General features: G+C 37.6%; 4 protein-coding genes across 5 annotated transcripts; 3 read left to right on the top strand and 1 right to left on the bottom strand.

The window, feature by feature from the left end:
• Positions 1-539: 539 nt before the first annotated feature.
• On the top strand, positions 540-4,317 carry LOC306883258 (small ribosomal subunit protein RACK1). The gene is made up of 8 exons (XM_079438389.1): positions 540-812; positions 1,095-1,266; positions 2,022-2,169; positions 2,738-2,833; positions 3,080-3,190; positions 3,390-3,530; positions 3,790-3,900; positions 4,150-4,317. Exons 1-8 carry the CDS (start codon positions 704-706, stop codon positions 4,213-4,215), a joined length of 954 nt encoding a protein of 317 aa, XP_079294515.1. The 5' UTR covers positions 540-703; the 3' UTR covers positions 4,216-4,317.
• A 74-nt stretch (positions 4,318-4,391) lies between these two features.
• On the top strand, positions 4,392-8,318 carry LOC306883257 (nucleoside diphosphate kinase homolog 5). Its single transcript, XM_079438388.1, has 5 exons — positions 4,392-4,782; positions 5,281-5,486; positions 6,265-6,365; positions 6,447-6,565; positions 8,108-8,318. Exons 1-5 carry the CDS (start codon positions 4,639-4,641, stop codon positions 8,192-8,194), a joined length of 657 nt encoding a protein of 218 aa, XP_079294514.1. The 5' UTR covers positions 4,392-4,638; the 3' UTR covers positions 8,195-8,318.
• Positions 8,319-8,957: 639 nt separating this feature from the next.
• LOC306882942 (heterogeneous nuclear ribonucleoprotein A/B-like) lies at positions 8,958-13,860 on the top strand. 2 transcript variants are annotated; one of them, XM_079437962.1, is made up of 9 exons: positions 8,958-9,028; positions 9,257-9,502; positions 9,832-10,000; positions 10,079-10,237; positions 10,514-10,669; positions 10,854-10,941; positions 11,654-11,818; positions 11,921-12,006; positions 12,267-13,860. In XM_079437962.1, the coding sequence occupies exons 2-8, from the start codon at positions 9,285-9,287 to the stop codon at positions 11,989-11,991; spliced, it is 1,026 nt and encodes a 341-aa protein (XP_079294088.1). In that variant the 5' UTR covers positions 8,958-9,028; positions 9,257-9,284; the 3' UTR covers positions 11,992-12,006; positions 12,267-13,860. The 2 variants fall into 2 exon arrangements, with proteins under 2 accessions (XP_079294088.1, XP_079294089.1); XM_079437963.1 differs by lacking the exon at positions 11,921-12,006 and having other exon boundaries at positions 8,962-9,028; positions 12,267-13,858.
• Positions 13,861-13,886: 26 nt separating this feature from the next.
• LOC306882944 (eukaryotic translation initiation factor 4E-binding protein 3-like) lies at positions 13,887-19,306 on the bottom strand. The gene is made up of 3 exons (XM_079437966.1): positions 18,918-19,306; positions 15,101-15,277; positions 13,887-14,430 (listed from the first exon to the last, which is right to left on the bottom strand). Exons 1-3 carry the CDS (start codon positions 19,048-19,050, stop codon positions 14,399-14,401), a joined length of 342 nt encoding a protein of 113 aa, XP_079294092.1. The 5' UTR covers positions 19,051-19,306; the 3' UTR covers positions 13,887-14,398.
• Between the last annotated feature and the right edge of the window lie 182 nt (positions 19,307-19,488).

Genomic DNA, 19,488 nt, shown 5'->3' with positions numbered 1-19,488 from the left:
GTAAAAAATACTTAGAATCTTTAAAACATTTATCCAAAGATAATCAATCCCTTGAGGAATTGTACAAAACTATGTATGAGTCTCTTTCCTTTTAAGTTTGGTAAGACTTTGCACCTGTATTTATTTATTTATTTTGTTTCTCTCCTTGCAACCCCCCTGTAAGGTTTAAAGAATGTTTTGTTTTGTTTTGTTTGTTGTTATTGTATGCAGAGATATATACACATGGACATTTATGTATGATGGTGATATGATTGGAAAAGTATATATTTTGTAATAGGCATTTTATTGTTCCCTATTTGAGTTTGTAAATTGATATTGTTCAATAAAAAAAAAAAAAAAAAAAAAAAAACAAGTAAAAAAAAACAGGTAGTAACAGTCGATCGAGACAAACAGGTAGTAGATAAAACATATTGAATAATACACTAAAACACATACGAATTTATTAACATTAACAAATACGAGAGTTTAAAAATAAGTTGTTTGAAGTGGTCTGTAATCTACACACGAGATGGCAGTAAACTGTTCACACTAGGTATCTCACACGAGAACGGGGACCGAAGAAGACGGTACACCCTCAAGAGTTTTGCTTCCGGTGTGCTTCTTCCTTTTCCTCTTGCCACAGTGTGAGAGGTATAGGGGGACTCGGCCCTCCGACAAAATCCGACGCCATCCACCTTTATAGGTGATTCTTTCCTGCGCCAAAATGACCGAGCAGATGACAGTAAGGGGGACCCTCAAGGGTCATAGTGGATGGGTCACCCAAATCGCCACCACACCCCAGTTTCCCGACATGATTCTGTCCGCGTCCCGGGGTAAGTGTTCTCAGAGCCGCGCTGGAGCCCTAAGAATATCCGCCGGATACACGAGCCCTTAAAACTACACCGACTAATAAGTCCATTCAGCTCTAGCTCTGAATAAAACTGATATTTTGTACTGACGAGACCTAGTTTAAGGTAAAACACAGATGTTGGCAATGCTGCATTAGTGAATGGTAGTAACCTGTCTAGTGTGTGGGATGCCCCCAGCTGTCAGAATTATATTGCAAATAAAAACTTCCAGAACTGTTAGGTGATCTTCTGCTGTCCACCTTGCAGACAAGTCCATCATCATGTGGAAGCTGACCCGTGATGAGACCAACTATGGCATCCCCCAGCGTGCTCTGAAGGGCCATTCCCACTTTGTGAGTGATGTTGTGATCTCCTCTGATGGTCAGTTTGCCCTGTCTGGCTCCTGGGACAGCACCCTGCGCCTGTGGGATCTGACAACGTGAGTATTTGGAGAGACGGGCAGTCATTCAAGATCTGTTCCACTGGTTTTGAAGTGGTGATGAAACTCAAATGCATCTGTGTCACTGTGATGATAAAGAGGCTGTTTCTGAACTTAAAACTCTTAGAAGCCCAATGAATATGGTTGTGTATGTCAGGAGTTTTCAATCGGTTAGATGCCACAGACCCCCAAATATAATCATCCTCATGCAAGGGATCTATATAGTGTCTTTTATAAAGGCCATGTTTATACTGTGAAAAATTTATATTACGAATGTCTAAATATTATTTGGAGAACATTTTGTTCTATTTTTATTTCCTATTTACAATTTTATAGTATTTGTTGAAGGGCGAAGAACCACCAAAATGTCAGTATTGTCTGTATAACCTGTCTGTGAACGTGTTTTTTTTGGTCTGCCCAATTAAACAATTAAAAATAAACTTTGAAAGACTTTGGCATGATGGATGCGGAACTTTTACAACATTAATCACAAGCAAGCACAAGTAGTTATGTATATGCAAAATTTAGTCTTTAGAATTTTAAAGTATTTGTATTTATTGTCTTGTTTGTGAAATAGCCTGTTATGGTGATAAACAGAAGTAAAACCAACTTTATAGTCAGAATAATTCCATACCATCGTTTGTCTGGAGTCAGGGATCAGGATCAGGTTTGTCTTGGATCAGGGAAAAAAAACACAATTTGCAATTTTACATCTTGTCAGATTAATCTGAATTTGTCCTTTTTTTCCCACCCAGTGGCACTACAACCCGCCGTTTTGTTGGACACACCAAGGATGTTCTGAGCGTGGCTTTCTCTGCTGACAACCGTCAGATCGTGTCTGGATCCAGAGACAAGACCATCAAGCTGTGGAACACCCTGGGAGTCTGCAAGTACACCATCCAGGTAGACCTCTAAATGCTCTTTATGCAAGTTTAGTGCTCACTTTATGGAGAGGTTGTAATCTCTTAAAAGGTTGAAGTCTTTGACCATCTAACAAACAGGAAAAATGTAAAAGTCTTGAATTCAGTCTGATTAAATTGAAGGTCATATAGTCTTCATAAATATGGTATAACAAAAATCTTTTCCTTTTTTTAGAGGTTTTAAATGTGTGGACTGGAATCTCAATATGACGTAATGTGATTATTAAAGTAGAAAAGGAGATTAAATGGATGCGTTGCATGTTTAAAAAAAAAAAAAAATCTTTTAAAACATTATCATATCAGCAAAATGCAATATTGATTAACCTCCAACAAGGACTGTTATAGTATAAAAAGATTGTTTAATTTCTGTTTAAGTGAGAGAATCTGAGATGTTTTTTATTTTGAGGTTGTATTGCTTTGTACTGCATGTACATGCATTATTTAATTTGTGCATGTCATAAAGGCTTTAATATTAAAAACTCTACAGACACCCTGATGTTTAGGTTTTAGTTTGTGCTGTTCTGAAACCCTTTATTTTGACTTGTCCACAGGATGACAGCCACACTGAGTGGGTGTCCTGCGTGCGTTTCTCTCCCAACAGCAGCAACCCCATCATAGTGTCCTGCGGGTGGGACAAAATGGTCAAGGTGAGACCTTTGTCTGTACCTTAATGTAAACTAGAATAGTCGCTCTGTGTTTTGTAATACGTTTACCCTGTGATTAAACAAATCCACTTTCTTATTGTCTGAGCTCTTGGGCTCTGACGACAAGTCCTGCAATTATGATGGGTAAAGGATTGAGACCATCAAAGTGATCAACTTAATCAGGGCACTTTGCATGGATTGACTGAATAATTGCTAATGCAGCCAGTTTAAGTTACGTGTTTGTTACAGGTATGGAATCTTGCTAACTGCAAGCTGAAGACCAACCACATTGGCCACACTGGATACCTGAACACAGTGACCGTGTCTCCTGATGGATCTCTGTGTGCCTCTGGTGGAAAGGTAATCGCGTCAATTTTTCTGGTTTTCACTACTGCAGTTAGTGAACAGGTTTGAGATGACCGGGTAAAGATTATGAAACCTTAATGTCATCTGAGTCCATGTGATTATAAAATAAGCTGTATCTGAACACACAAACACTGAGTTCTCAGAACTAATTTTTAACTTTCCTATATGCATTTACTGTTTGTCCTCATTACAGGATGGGCAAGCCATGCTGTGGGACCTGAACGAAGGCAAGCACCTTTACACCCTGGACAGTGGTGACGGCATCAACGCCCTTTGCTTCAGCCCCAACCGCTACTGGCTGTGTGCCGCCACTGGACCTAGCATCAAGATCTGGGTGAGTTTATGTACATGAACCCATCTCATTCATATGCATATTGCATTTTTTTTTTTTTTCAAATGCAAAGATTGCCCTTTGCTTTCTCGAATAATTTTTAACGATAACCATTTATATTGGAGCACAGAAATCAGTGATGAAAGTTCAATGCCTTCTGTAACTCTATGATGATAAAGAGGCTGTTTCTGAGAACTGTTGCCCCGAGCGGGTATAACATTATCATACTGCTGTTGCAAAGCTGACAGTTTTCTCTCAAAAGGATCTGGAGGGCAAGATCATTGTTGATGAGCTGAGGCAGGACATCATCACCACCAACAGCAAGGCTGAGCCGCCTCAGTGCACTTCTCTGGCCTGGTCTGCTGATGGACAGGTGGGTTTTATTTACAGCAGCCTTTTCCGCCTGGAATAAGTTCCTAAACTATTCTTTGCATTTCATTAGTCTGCAAATTCTGGCTGGATCAGCTGCTCCCGTTGATTATTCCCAATCACTTATAACATCTGAAACCTTATGGTGACAGTCCTGCAAATATGAGGGGGACATTAAATATGATTTTAAATCAGTAGCAAGTGCTTCTAAAGCGATGCCCAATTATAATTCCTGTCTCTCTTCTCATCACAGACTCTCTTTGCTGGCTACACTGACAACCTGATCAGAGTGTGGCAGGTGACCATTGGAACCAGATAGACGCCTTTTCTAATGTCTAAATAAAAAGTCTTTAAAAAGAACCTCAGTTGACTGTGTTTACTTAAATTTCTCTGCCTTTAAATAAAGTACAGCAACCATGTGAGTCATTGAAATGTTTGAATAGCCGCTAGATGGCGCACTGTTGATTTAATTTATTCGACTGTTGCCTAGCAACAAGGTCAACAAACAGGACTCATCTTTGAGGACGCGATATGATACGCAGACGCTTGAATTACATGAACTAATGTTGTAAGCAAGCAAACGTTAATTGTGCTAATATTCTGGTTAAAAAAACATTTTGCACTTTATAATTTGGGAAATGTGGCCTTGGCTGTTTAAGCAACTTCAAATGTAATTGTGAAGAAGTCCAGTACGTTAACTGCAGTAAAATAGCGTAACACTAACGTTAGCTGTTTAAAAGTCATGGAGAGCGACAGTCCTCAAAAACAGATGCCTGCACCTCGTATCTTCGTGGAGAGAACGTTGGCTTTAATCAAACCTGATGCCATCCACAAAACTGATGAAATTGAGGACATTATTCTTCAATCTGGATTTACAATTCTTCAGGTACGTAACGTTAATGATCAGACTCGTCGCACGTTTTTTCGTTTCTTATTTTTCTTTTGGTTTTTTATAAACATTTTGCACGACACATTAGATGAATTATTTACATAGTGAATTGACACAATCCCTGATTCTGGTCATTTTGTAAGCACAAGACATGTCATGTGGTGTCTGATGCCACTACATTGTTTAAAATGAAATGTATTAAAACAACTCAAATCTATGCTATCACTGTTTCTATTTCCTTCTATCCTGTACTAATCTGGACAATGTTTAAAACATGGTGATGCTAGTGCTTCTTGTGTCATTGCCTCCATATGATAAACTGCTTGTATTCCTCATTTGTGTCTCTTGGATAAAAGTGTCTGTTTAATAAATAAATGAACATAGCCCTTATCAGCTAATAGTTCATATTTTGTAGTCAATGCTTTAGTTTAAGAATGAGATTTGCATTCTGCTTGTGCCTTTTATCCTTCTCATTTAGTTTTTCTCATTTACCAGAAAAGAAGGCTTCAGCTGAGTCCAGAGCAATGCAGTGATTTCTACGCTGAGCATTATGGGAAGCTGCATTTTCCCCATCTGACGGCCTTCATGAGCTCCGGACCGGTTGTTGCTCTAGCACTGGCCCGATACCAGGCTATTGCCACCTGGAAAGCCATAATGGGACCAGTCAGCAGCATAAAAGCTAGAGAGACATATCCAGACTGGTAATGAGTGTCACTGAATGAATCTTCTGTCTATGCAGGTGGTTTAATAATAAAATGGACTTATAGAGTTACATTTTTTTCATGTATTGTAGGGAGGACTATCACAGTGCACCCCAATAACTGCCTTTTAAATTCCTGGCAAAATAAATAGATGCTTTTGTTGGATTGTATGCACTTCAGGACAATAATTGACAAAACCAGTGTTCATTGCAATGCCTAAATCAATCACATAACTCATTTACTTTTACTTTACTTTACTTTTTCATTTAGCAGACGCTTTTATCCAAAGCGACTTACAAATAAGAAAAGGTAACTAAAAGTTAACACTCTGTAAATACTCTATACACACCCATTTAAGAAAATACAGAAATTAAATAAAATTGACAAATGCATACAACAACAACATTTCAATAGTAAACATATAAAGGAAAAAAATAAAATAAAAATAAAAAGCGATACTTATATCCTTTGCCGGTGTCCTAGCCCGGTAGAGTCGATGGTCTTTACACTCTTTACTTTTTACTTTTAGTCATTTAGCAGATGCTTTTATCCAAAGTGACTTACAAATAGTAAGTTAATAGTAAGTAATAGTAAGTTTAGTAATAGTAACTAAAACTAAAAGTTAACACTCTGTAAATACTCTATACACACCCATTTGTCATCGCAACAAAGCTATATTAATTATGCATACTTTAATATATGTAACAGTCATATTTCTTTCCTCTTTCTGGGAAATACTCTTCTGGCTGCACATCCTCACTGTGAATATCACCATCAGTCTGAGAGCGAGATTCGGCACATGTGACCTGCAGAATGCTGTGCACGGCAGTGAATCCTTCTCTGCTGCTGAGAGGGAGATCAGGTTCATGTTTCCCAACTGTGAGTAAATCCAACCTTGTTCAGATGAGTCCAGTGAACAGGATATGAAAGCATATTTTTTGTCTTTGTCATCTATTTCAGCTGTGATTGAACCTATTCCTATGGGAGATGCTGCCAAAGATTACCTGAGCCGGTACGTCAGCCCAACACTTATCACCGGACTGACAGAGCTGAGCAAGAAAAAGCCACTGGACCCTTTTGTAAGTGTATCTATGATTAAAAGTATTTTCATTCAAGTCATTTTGATAGATTTGGAATTACTTGATGGCAAATAATTCATGACAGAATTGTAATTTCTTTAAAATTGTTCAACCAGTTTCCTGTCTTTTGACACACTGGGTCCAGCTGTTCAAAGTAAATCCGATAGGATTTTGACTATTGGATCAAATCATGAAAATGGGCCTCTCAAGAAAAAAAAAGGACTTTGAAATCAGATCAGATCACACAGTCTTGTCAAAATAGTCCATCAGTGGTTCAATCTGAATTTTATGAAGTGATGAGAGAACTTTTTGTACGCAAAGAAAATGAAAATGACGACATTTATTCAACAATTCGTCTCCTCTCTGTCTCTCTGTGTCAGCGCATGGATATGTATTGTACGTTTATTTACGCTGATTTGAATGGAAACAGCGTATCCATGCGTTACTGATTATCTGTTTTTTACAGTCTATGCTGATGATCGAGAATAGTGTACGCACTTTGCGTCCATCGGATGCTTTTCAAAATTGCGTTATGCTGAGACAAATAGGAGATGAATTGTTGAATAAATGTCATCATTTTTATTTTCTTTGCGTACAAAAAGTATTCTCATCACTTCATAAAATTCAGATTGAACCACTGATGGACTATTTTGACAAAGTTTTTCATACTTTTGTGAACCTTGACAGTGTAATTTACTATGCAGTCAATGGGACAGTCACAAGCCTTTCATCCAAAATATCTTAAATTGTGTTCTGAAGACGAACAAAGCTTTTACAGGTTTGGAACGACATGGGGGTAAGCGAATATTGACACAATTTTAATTTTGGGGTGGAGTATCCCTTTAATCAAACCTTCAGAATGTTGTTCAAAACTGTTTAGTTGGAATGGGGGATGCCTTTGATTAAAAAAGAAAAAAAAAACTGGATTATACTGATCCTAACAGCTGGGTGGATTTCAGGGACAAAATATAATAAATCTTTACAACTGTGTACTGTAAAGCCTTTTTGTATATATTTAAAAAAAAATAAAAAATAAAGATTTTGGCACCATAAATTAATCCCCCAGCTGTCAATATCAAACAAAAATGGCCATTTATCGCTGAATATTAATTACAATGACTGACACAATCAACAGAGATGGACCAGTCAAAAGAAGTTTCAGCTATTTGCATCCCTTATTCTGTGTATATTTGTTTGTTTTTATTTATTTGTTGTAGGTCAGATGAGGGGTTGACTGTTTAAAAAAAACTGACAACGGAAAGGGATGTTTGTATTGTTTTATTGTGCTGTTCTGCCTCTTCAGATTAAACACTTGGACAGTTCTGATCCAGATTAATCTTTTTTTTTTTTTCTGGATATCATAATACAGTAGTCAACATTTGAGGTGGATCAAAAAAGTTAATCAAAGTTGTCCTAAGACAAGAACGCGTTTTAGGACAACTTTGATCCACTTCAAATGTCGACTACTGTATATCGATATGCTATTTACTCTATATGTTATTTATAGATGCTATTTATGCTATATGTTATTTTTCTTTACAGACATGGCTTGCAGACTGGTTGATGAATAATAACCCTAATAAGCCCAAAATATCCGATGGAACTGTAGTAGAGGAGGCAGCAGTGTGATTTTTTATTTTTTTCCTCAAGAAGAATGTACTAACAAGAAGTTACTGTATTGCTCTATTTTGGTCGTTTTCTCTCATATCATTTGAACTGTTTTATAAAATAAAGTTTTGCAATTTTGCCCTTTTTTACTGTGCTATCTAAATGGGTCAGTTCTAAATGGTCATGGTTTAATTAAATGTAAGAGAAAATGCTAATTTACAGTATCCTAATCCTGTCACTGATTACTATAACGGTAGAAATAAATATTTAACATTCAACATCAAATAAAATTGCAAAATAAAAATACCCTTCTGGTGGTGATAGACAAATATTTGGTTTACTATCAGTTTTGAAAGTGAAGAACTAAATGCATTAAGACGATGATCTGATCTCGACAACAAAATCAACGTAAGAAGAATGAAAATAATTAAAAGGCCTATTTCCAATGCAGCTGTAACCTCCTTCCTATTACTATTTTGACTAGGCAGGGAAAAAAAATCCAAATTCAAATGCCTGTTTCTAGCATTATCTGCTTGGTAGCTGCCTTCACACTTTTATTTTACTTAAAATTGGTCAACAACACGTTCATAAACCAAACAAGAACAAAGAGTCCTCCCCCCACTCGACACGAAGGTTCAGAAGAAGCGCGTTAGGGGGAGGATTTCTGTGACGTGCGAAGCGTTTGATTGGCTATTAGAATGATAGGCGTTCACAGCCACCCAATCAAATGCGCCCTTACTAAACTTCCGTTATCTTCCATCCAGTAATATAAAACCAACCGCTTGTCGGCGCAATAAGGAAGGGCCCACACCGCGGAAAGCATTCCACGGAGATTTCTCACTTGCTGCTTTTACGGTAAAGTATTTGTGTAAATTATGATCTTTTTTAGCCTCCGTGTACGTATTAGTTGCGTTAACGCTTATATTAAATTATAGCTCAGTAACGCAGTGTATTTTTGATTTAGGAAAACGATATGTTTGCATTCTTGTTGCGTATGAGAATGCAAGCGCCGCTGTCCAAAATGGTGGTTCATGTGCATTACATAAGGTGCTTCCTTTCGTAACCATTTCACATTTGCTGCAGTTTTAGGTTTTCACATTAAACTACCACCATGTCAGACGCCGAGCAACAGTATATGGAAACCTCAGAAAACGGCCACGAGGACGATCTGAACGGAGCCGAGCAGTACGAGGAAGGCGACGGGGATGCGCAGGCCGCGGCGCAGGGAGACGCCGGTGCAGACGACGCGGCCGGGGATGAGGAAGACCCACAAAATGGCTCATCGGACGGGGGGCAAATTGACGCCAGCAAAGGAGAGGAAGATGCGGGGTATGTTAAAGGAATAATTGTACTAAATGTTTGGAGGTAAAATCCTTTGTTCCTTTCCGTCTTTGTTGGCGCCATGTGTCTTTTGGAGGGGGATGGGCGCAAAGGTGAATTTAACACTGAGAGGGGTTTTAAAATGAGTCTTAATTGTTTCCTTAAGCGAACGTTTTTGTATTTTTGTGCGCTTAATTAATATATCTGTGTTGTGTTGCAGTTATTTCTGTTTATTAGTAGAAAGTGGGGGTTTTGAATGCAAGAAAAGGGGACATTTATTAAATCTGTGCTATCACGCCCCCTCCTGGTCTCTCTGAATTTCTGCTTCGTTTCCGCAGGAAAATGTTTGTTGGGGGGCTCAGCTGGGACACTAGTAAAAAGGATCTTAAAGATTACTTCTCTAAATTTGGAGAGGTGACAGACTGCACCATCAAAATGGACCCCAACACTGGGCGATCAAGGGGATTTGGGTTTATTCTTTTTAAAGAGCCAGTCAGTGTAGATAAGGTAAGCTTTGGTGCTTGGAAAAACCTGAAGTCTTGTGATGCTTCAATGGAAAGCTGAATATCGTTTCTCTTTGCACAGGTCTTAGCACAAAAAGAGCACAGACTGGATGGACGACAGATCGACCCCAAGAAGGCAATGGCAATGAAGAAAGAACCTGTTAAGAAGATCTTTGTCGGCGGGCTGAACCCCGAAACTACAGAAGAGAGGATCCGCGAGTATTTTGGTGCCTTTGGCGAGGTACTGAAGCATTCCTTATAGATTTTTAACTTCTTTCAATTGTTTTAAGCAAGCTTAACAAACTGTGCAAATAATGCATAGTGTTTGTGCAATCAGAGGAATTATAATGTAATTACTGTATGTTGGCCATGTAAAGTTTCTAGTCTGAGCTTTGCACATTTTCTGTGTATAGTGTTTTGTTTTTCTGACTCTTATTGTTAACAGATGTGTTTGTAGTTTTGGCAGTTTAATTTTTTTTGTACACTTTTGTTAACATGATGATTTTTGTCATTGCAGATTGAGACTATTGAACTTCCAATGGATCCAAAGACAAATAAGAGAAGAGGGTTCGTCTTCATTACTTTCAAGGAAGAAGAGCCTGTCAAGAAAGTTGTAGAAAAGAAATATCACAACGTCAGTGGAACCAAGGACACAAGTGGAAAAGAAGGCCTTGTGAGTGTTACCAGTGTGAAGCTTAGCTTGAATTTACTGATAGATGTGATAAATCTTTAGGGTTGTTGTTTGCTATTTGACATTGTGCTACCTATTTGATTATTCAATTTAGTGGTAGTGTTTTATGCAGATGTTCTACTATTAATGATTCCAATCACTCATTTTATTTTTTTATTTTTCCCAGTGCGAGATTAAGATTGCACAGCCAAAAGAAGTGTACCAGCAGCAGCAGTATGGAGGTCGTTTCGGGGGAAGAGGAAGGGGGCGTGGAGGTTAGTACCGCTGCATGCTTCTCTCCTGTTGGACTGTCTCACCCACCACTCAAACTATAGGCTGCATTAGTCCGTGCAAAGTCTACCTAGATAATGACTGCATGCTCATGAAATGAGCGAGAAAGAAAAACAACGGAGTTCACCCTTGTGTGTCTATGAATTGAATGCTGTTGAGTTAACGGAGGCAAGTCATTTATTTAGAGCTTCATACAATGCAAATTGTTTCAAAACCACTTAATGGTAATAAACAGGACGATAATAATGCTGGGAGCTTCAAATATGACATACAACTTCAGCTCTAAAAAGACTGTATTCAGTAAGTGAAGTCAGTTCAGTGTTGATTCAGGTTACTGCAGTTGTGAAACAAGATCAATTCTGCTATATGTGGCTCTACAGAGGATTGTGTTTATGACTGAGGCTGGGTTAAACATACTGATGAATCTGAATAACTTCATAGAATTAGAAATTGTAATACAAAGTCTGGTCATAATTTGTTGATCGCATGCAGATATATTAATCTAATTCCTCTTGCGTATAAGTCTTCAGATGTAATCTATTTTAAAAGCTTTGGCTGATCTCCGATCTGATTAATCTAAATCTGTTCTAATGCCCCACAAACTTGAGTAGAGACCAATCGCTTTATGGTTTTTTTAGTTGCTTACAGATATTACTGTGCCATGATTTTTAAAAATGGTTTGGTTTGGTTTTATAGGCCAGGGTCAGAACTGGAATCAGGGCTACAATAACTACTGGAATCAAGGCTACGGTAACCAAGGTTATGGCTATGGCGGCCAGCAAGGTTATGGTGGATACGGAGGCTACGGCAACTATGATTACTCTGGTGGATACTACGGCTACGGCGGCGGATATGACTACAGTAAGCACTGATTGTCCTTGGGGTTTCCTCCCCACCCCCGTTAGGTTCTTGTGAATGCGAGGGACTCAAGTTCCTTTCTCTGCTCTTTTCTTACCCCCCTAGACCAGGGCAATACAAGCTATGGAAAAACTCCAAGACGTGGGGCTCACCAGAGTAGCTACAAGCCATACTGATCATGTGTAGTGCAGGTATGAATTTAAATTTTTTTCCCACCACTCATGGTAAGGTTAATTTGGTTGTGTTGCTCCATTACCAATTCATCTCCATTTACCCAGCCGAACTATAAAGCAGATAGAGCGATCCATTTGGGGGTGGGGGTTTTTGTGGTCCAGTAGGGTTGTAGCAGTAGATCATGATAGGCCCCATCTCTTCACTTCGTTTATTTTTCACATGTTAACAGTTTACATGGATTCATGTGGCTAAATCTCTGTGTTTTCTGTGTTTAAAGGTCGTAAAGCTACCGAGCAGGAACCAGCGGTCTGGTCACAGTGAACATTGGGGTCTTTTACTTTTGGAAGTTGGCAGAATCTGGACTTCTGCTTCATTTTGTACAGAAAACATAAGGAATTGGGGGGGGCGCAAATGTCACTTCTCTCATTTGTTTTATAATTTTTTTTTTTTTTTTTTTTTTCTCATTGTGTCCTTTTTACATTTCCAGAGATGGAAGTGTTATTTTTTTACTGTACTTTTTGGTACCTTTTTGAATCTAATGTTATTGTATGGTTGTATTTTACATCATGGCTGTGTCTACCACATCTAGGCTCAGAGCTCAAAATGCTTTCAAAATAAAAAGTTTAATTTTTTCTTTTAGTGTTTCTAGATATCTTTTTTATTTTTTCCTGTCACCTGTGCTCTGTGTTGCAAAGTTGCATGGCTTCAAGGTGAGATGAAAAGGGATTTCTATCCGATTGTAAGCTTGTCCATTGAAATCTGTTAGTGGCAAGTCTTGGTGACTTTTTTTTTTTTTTTTTCCTCCCCTCTACTGCTTTTGAGATTTCCTCCCGTCTTGTTAGATATTTAAGAGTGGCTTTAATAGTGATTGAACTATACCTCAAAACATACACAGGTAACTGTAACAAGATTCTATTTTTTTTTTTTTTTTTTTTTAACACTGGATACACATTCCTCCAGTGTTTTGGACAAATTTCAAGAAATAAACTTGATTTTTAAGATGTCTATTGTGTAAGTCTTTTGCGTTCAACTTGCATCATAATTGTCTTTCTGAACCAACAAACCCTAGTTTGCATTAAAAGTGGCATGTGTAGTTACAGCATCCACCAGCAGAGGCCATGCTAACCAGTTTAACCTATAGATACTGTAAATAGGACACATACTACTGCTTTTTTAAGTAGTACAATTTTAAGAATTTGTGTAATTGAAGGTGACAGACGTATAATAAAATGTATATTTCAATAAATGCTGTATTGTAATTTCCACAAAAATAAGCTGCACAGCTGTTTTCAACATTAAATGTTTCTTGAGCATCAGATCATATTAGAATGATTTTTTAAGAATCGTGATTCTGAAGACTGAAGTAATGATGCTGAAAATTCAGCTTTTAAATCATTTTAAAAATTAACAGTTGTTTTAAATATTTTTATAATCTTACTGTTTTCACTTTATCAAATAAATGCAGCCTTGATAAGCATAAGACTGGAGCAGAAACATTAAAAGAAAAAATTATAATTAACCCAAACATACATCTTTTGTACATGTGGTTCATGTGTATGTTCTAGTTTTTTGCTCCAAGACAGTCATATTTACTTTATGACAGTTTTTCATATGGTAACCATTGCTGTTGTTGTATTCCTTGACAACCATAATGTCTAAATTATAGCTTATAAATTTTGCTGCCTTGCAAGCTCAGACAATTCCTTCTTTAAACGTAAATCTAGTTTACACAAGTCACATGCCTTTAGCAGTAGAGGGAAGTTCCCATGGTTTTTGTAGCAGAGTTATGCCAATTTTGAAACCCAAGATGAATAGCAATTTCCCAGTATGATATTTTTCAAATAAACTCTTGAAGTGACAGATGAAATGACAAACTATTTTTTTCTCTTCTTTTTTTAATTTCATTCAAACTAATAAAACCTGAGAAAAACCAGGCAAATGAAACACTAAGAAAAAAACCCTGAGGGCACACAATGTTTTCTGATGTGCTTTTTCAGGTGAAACACCAAGCTTATGCAACAGACATTAATTTGGCATATAGTCTGTCTTTACCATTAAACAATCAACAATGTTTGATAAATGATATAAAGCTCAGAAATGAGAGATTGTGCCATGGTTTTGCCCCCGGCTCCCACACAATGCTACATTTTCTTTAAAAAAAAAAAGTAGAAAGTACCATATGTACAATAAAGAACTTTAAAACACTACCACTTGTCAAAAAAATCATGTTTTTTTCTGGTAAACATCTAACAAATACTTTTAAACAAAAGAATAAGACACCCTTTGGACGTTTAGCTCATTAAAAAGCCCTGTAATCTGGTGAATATGTAATGTCCGCTGATTGTGGGGTAAGCAGCAACATCCCGACAGATATAATAGAGAATTCTCCACAGGAGGTAGATGAAAGATTCAAATGTCCATTTCAAACTGGTTGTCATCAGCTAAAAGAAAAAAAAAAGGTTGATTAGAGTGTTTCTTTGAGAAATTCTATGGAAGCCTGTTCCCACAACAAAAAGTACTTGTGACTATCTCACACTTTTCTTGCAATTCTGACTGTCTGAATTGAGTTTCAATCTTGGAATTGTTTGACTTTTTATTTCACTATTAACTTTTGCCTTGCAATATAGTTTATATATTTTAATTCTGAGATCAATTCTGAGTTTACATCTAACAATTCTGTTTTTATTTTATTTTTTAAATGTAATAGCAACTTTTTCTTACAACTCAACTTTTTACCTAGCAATTTTGAGTTTGTCTTGGAATTCTGACTTCATATCTCTTTTTAATTCTGAGTTTATATATCACAATTCTGTAACTGCGAATTTTATCTCACAATTGTAACTTTTCCTTGCAATTGTGAGTTTATATCCTGCAATTCTGAATTTATTTCTTATCTCACTATTCACTTTTTTAATAAAAATTAAAAAAACCTCACAATTTGAAGTTTATAAATCACAGTTCTGAGTTTGTCTCGCAATTCTGAAAAAATAATAAACTGCGAAATATAAACTAAACTTGTTTCAGGAGAAACCTGAGGGCTTGAAGTTTCCTGGAAATTTTAAAATCCCAGAGCAGGTTCTTTTTTTTTTCTGGAACAGACAGCAATTTTACCTGCCAGATCCTTCTCCTCCACCTCCAACTCCTCTTTGAGTTCCTGCAGTTTAGACATTGGATGGTGTGAAGGAATGGTCACCCCAGGAATCTGGGGCAAACAACAGGGCGGGGTCCGGGCAATGGGAGAGTTCCTGCAGTCCAGGAGGAACTTTCTGTCATAAATGATCCGAGTTCCTGGAGGAGGGATAGAACGTATGTTACAGCGTCCAATGAGACAGCTAGAAAAACATTTACATTCCAGGCTGCAGGAAAAAAAAAAAAAAAAAAAAAAACCTTCCAGCCAAATGTTTTAGCACTCAAAAACAGACAATAAAATGCGACTCTGAAGAGGATTTCTTGAACAGCAAATCTAATCTATTTAACAAAACAAAAGAAAGATAGCAAGGAACTTTATGTGCCACTCCACACATCCACGCTAAAAGATTGTAAACAAAGACTGAAACGTTTGACATTTTGCATGTGAAAGGAAGCACTCAAGCTCCCACAATGAAAAACAGGATGAACTGAATTGCAGGACTCAGCACCTCCCATTTTAGTTCCAGGAAATTTGAGCACATCTGCATGTGAGCAAGCAGAGCCGAGACACAAGTGCACCACGATGTAGCAGAACATGTTGTGAACAAACTTGTGGAGCTTAACTAGCCCTGGTTAGGTTTGTTCTGACTGCTAGCATGTGCTAAACGTAGTGCCATCTCTGTTGTAGCTGAAGCTATACTGTACCCAGCAATGCTACCAGTGGCTGAAAAACATGTTATGCAATCTTTTGCTTTTTAGTTCGGTGTGTTCTGGACAAAAGAGGGCTGAGAGAGAAAGGGGAGGGGCAGGGTGTGGAGGGAGCTGGTGACAGGGGTTGGACGAACAGTGGTCTCAACGGTGAGCTGCTCTGGTCAGAGGAATGCAGAGAGAGATCAACCCAACGGTTTCAGCAGGACTTTGTTTTTTGTAGTTTTTAACTCGCAGGACAATTAAATATAGCCCAAGTTTGCAATTTGTGCAAACTGTGACATTGTGTTAATTTATTTAAAGAAACAGTGCAACAAATACTACCTTGTGAAGTATGAATTATTTCACCCCAAAATCCGCAAAAATAAAAAAAAGGTGAAATTATATATTTTTTATAAAGAACAGAAACCTATTATTGGAATATTATTTTAGTTTTTAATAATTTTGATTTTTGGGGAGTAATTGTGACATTATGTTCATGACAATTAAGCACAATTTTTTTTTTACAAATTTTTATTTTTTACATTTTTTTTATTATTTGCTATACAGGTACATCTAAACAAATTAGAATATCATGAAAAAGGTCAATATTTTTGTCACATTTCAGAAAGTGAAACCCATATATGATATAGATTCATTACACAGAGTGAAATATTTCAAGCCTTTATTTCTTGAAATCTTGATGATTATGTCTTACAGATAATGAAAACCCCACTGGACTTCAAACAACATGGATTCTGTGCCTCTCCACTCTTCCTCCAGACTCTGGGACCTTGATTTCCAAATGAAATGCAAAATTTACTTTCTTCTGAAAAGAGGACTTTGGACCACTGAGCAACAGTCCAGTTCTTTTTCTCCACAGCCCAGGTAAGACGCTTTTGACGTTGTTTCTGGTTCAGAAGTGGCTTGGTAGCCCTTTTCCTGAAGACGTCTGAGCGTGGTGACTCTTGATGCACTGACTCCAGCTTCAGTCCACTCCTTGTGAAACTCTCCCAAGTGTTTGAATCAGCTTTGCTTGACAGTATTCTCAAGCTTGCGGTCATCCCTGTTGCTTGTGCACCTTTTCCAACCTAAATTCTTCCTTCCAGTCAACTTTGCATTTATTATGCTTTGATACAGCACTCTGTAAACAGCCACACCTTTCAGTAATGACCCTCTGTGACTTACCCTCTTCATGGAGGGTGTCAATGTTCGTCTTCTGGATCATTGCCAAGTCAGCAGTCTTCTCCAATATTGTGGTTTCAAAGAACAAGAGATACCCGGAATTTATACTGTAGGGATGATCATTAATTGAAACTCAAATATAAATATTCTAATATTTTGAGATACTGATTTTTGACTTTCATGAGCTGTATGCTCTAATCATCAAAATGTAAAGTAAAAAATAAAAATAAAAACTTTTGAAATGATGTAATAAATCCAAAATATATGAAAGTTTCACTTTTTGAAATAAGTTAAACAAAAAAAAAATTTACTTTTTCACGAAATGAAAATTTCTTGAGATGTACCTGTATAGGCCTGGTTTCACAGCCAGGATTAGGCCATAGTTCAATTAGGACATTTAAGTAGTTTTTATAAACATGCCTAAGAAAAAAAACATTACTCGTGTTCATCTTGAGACAAAACAATGAAACTGATATATATGGAGATCACTAAGTGCAAGTTTCTTTCAGTTGAAAGAGCTCAGACAGGCATTTTAGTCTGGGACTATAGGCTTAAACCTTGTTTGTGAAACCAGGAAATATTATGTATGAATTATTTGTTATGTATATTATGTATTAACACAATGCAAAAAATCTTAAAAGGACCATTACGCATTTTTATTTCTGTATTTTGTTTGTAAAAGGTTTACCGAGATTTACTATCATATATAGTGCATGTATATATGAATGCACATGCCTCTGATCTGATATTTTGCTTCCCCATGAGGGAACCATTCATGATACAGTGGTCCCAATGAACCCATTTTCCCGAGCACAGAGTTCTGTTATTCCTGAAATCCACAGCAGCTGTGAAGGAGGAGGGGTGTTTCTAAGAATTGCCTTCTCTGCATGTGCTACAGTTACAGCCACATGCAAAAGATATTCTAGTGAGGGACAAAGGAGATTGAGAAGCATGTGTGGTGGAGGGTCCAGCCCATTAAGAAAAGGGGTCAAGCATTTGTTTTTCACAAGATTAGATTAACTTAATATGGGACATGCAACTCGCAAATCAGATAACCAGACAATGTTGCATAACAAGCACGGCAGTTGGGCTATCTTGCTGCAGACGGTCTGCCATAAATTATTAACTTGTTGTTCAAAACAAACATTTGTGTAGCAACAGGAATGGGTACCAGCGAGACGTTTTGCAGGCACACTATATCTCAGATCATTACAATCTATTAAAATAAACAGAGGTTTTAGTTTTAATGTACTTTGTTAAAATGCATGCCCATCCCCTGGCTTAATGCATGCATGCATATTGCATAATTAATATATAAATAAACAAATAAATAAATAGTACAGTGTCTTATTGCAAGTCAACCAATATAGCAAGGTTAAAAAGTATTGCATTCGACTTTCATATTGCCTAAAATAGTTGAGATTGTGCAGTTCAACATGGTGAGTTGTAACAACATTAGCTCAACCATTTAGAAATGAGATTCAATGGTTAAAAATCACAATCATATAATGCTTAAGGGGAAAATATTAATTTAATTTGTGATCATCTTAACAACTGCTTGCTCTGTTGCTTAATTTGATGTACACAATATCTATCCATCTATAATGTGTAAAGTAGGGGATGGCAACATGTGTCTCTCCAACAATTTTACACACCGCTGAAAGAAACCCCAGCCTAAACTAGACCAAGATGGTTTGTTGGTCTTGGCTGGTTAAGGCTAGACTACATGGCCATAGCTGGTTTAGGTTGGTCTCACAAACTGATCAATTGACAAGTGCACAAAACTCACCTAAAACCATCAAACAGACCATGCTGGGAGAGCAGCCAAGATATCAGACTGCCCCCCCAAAAAAAGAATCTTTTATATTCCCCTAAATACATGTTCACCAATCTACACTAACTGTACAGGCATAAAGCACAGTCTTACCCCCTGGTGTGGTGGAGAAGAGTGTTCCTCCAGGGGTCTGACTGTAGCGGTCTGGGAGCTGGGACCAGTCTTTGAGGTGCAGGACACGCGTGGGAATGGGGCAGCTCTTGCTCTGCTGCGTGTTGGCGGACATCGTGGCTGAAATGCACTCAAAACACGATGATATGTAAGGGCTCTGGACACTCGTCTGTGTGAAGTGTTTGGTTAAGATGAAACTTAGCTCAACAAAGTTTCAACAACATCAAAATCGGCAAAGATATTTGTATCGTGTTGCAGACAGCGCTGGTCTCGTGGTACTCTCTGAAGAGAAGCTGTCCGCGGTGGTGGAGCTGAGGGGCTGGGGTGAGGGGTATTTAACAACAGCTCAGACTACGTGACTCGCATCATGTGATAAACGACACTTGAGCAACAACAAAAACAGGCGGAGTAACATGCCAGACCTTTCAGGGAAATAGATTTGATTTTACAAAACCTTTGCATTTGAATTTCCACGGAACTTAGACAATATGTATATGTTTGAGCTGATAAAATGTAAAAACTGTAACTAGAATGCAATGTAAGTCGCTTTGGA

Source organism: Barbus barbus (genome assembly GCF_936440315.1).
Source record: "Barbus barbus genome assembly, chromosome: 17".
Classification (NCBI taxonomy): domain Eukaryota; kingdom Metazoa; phylum Chordata; class Actinopteri; order Cypriniformes; family Cyprinidae; genus Barbus; species Barbus barbus.
The sequence above is the reverse complement of the archived record's forward strand: the minus strand, read 5'-3'. Positions and strand labels throughout refer to the sequence as shown.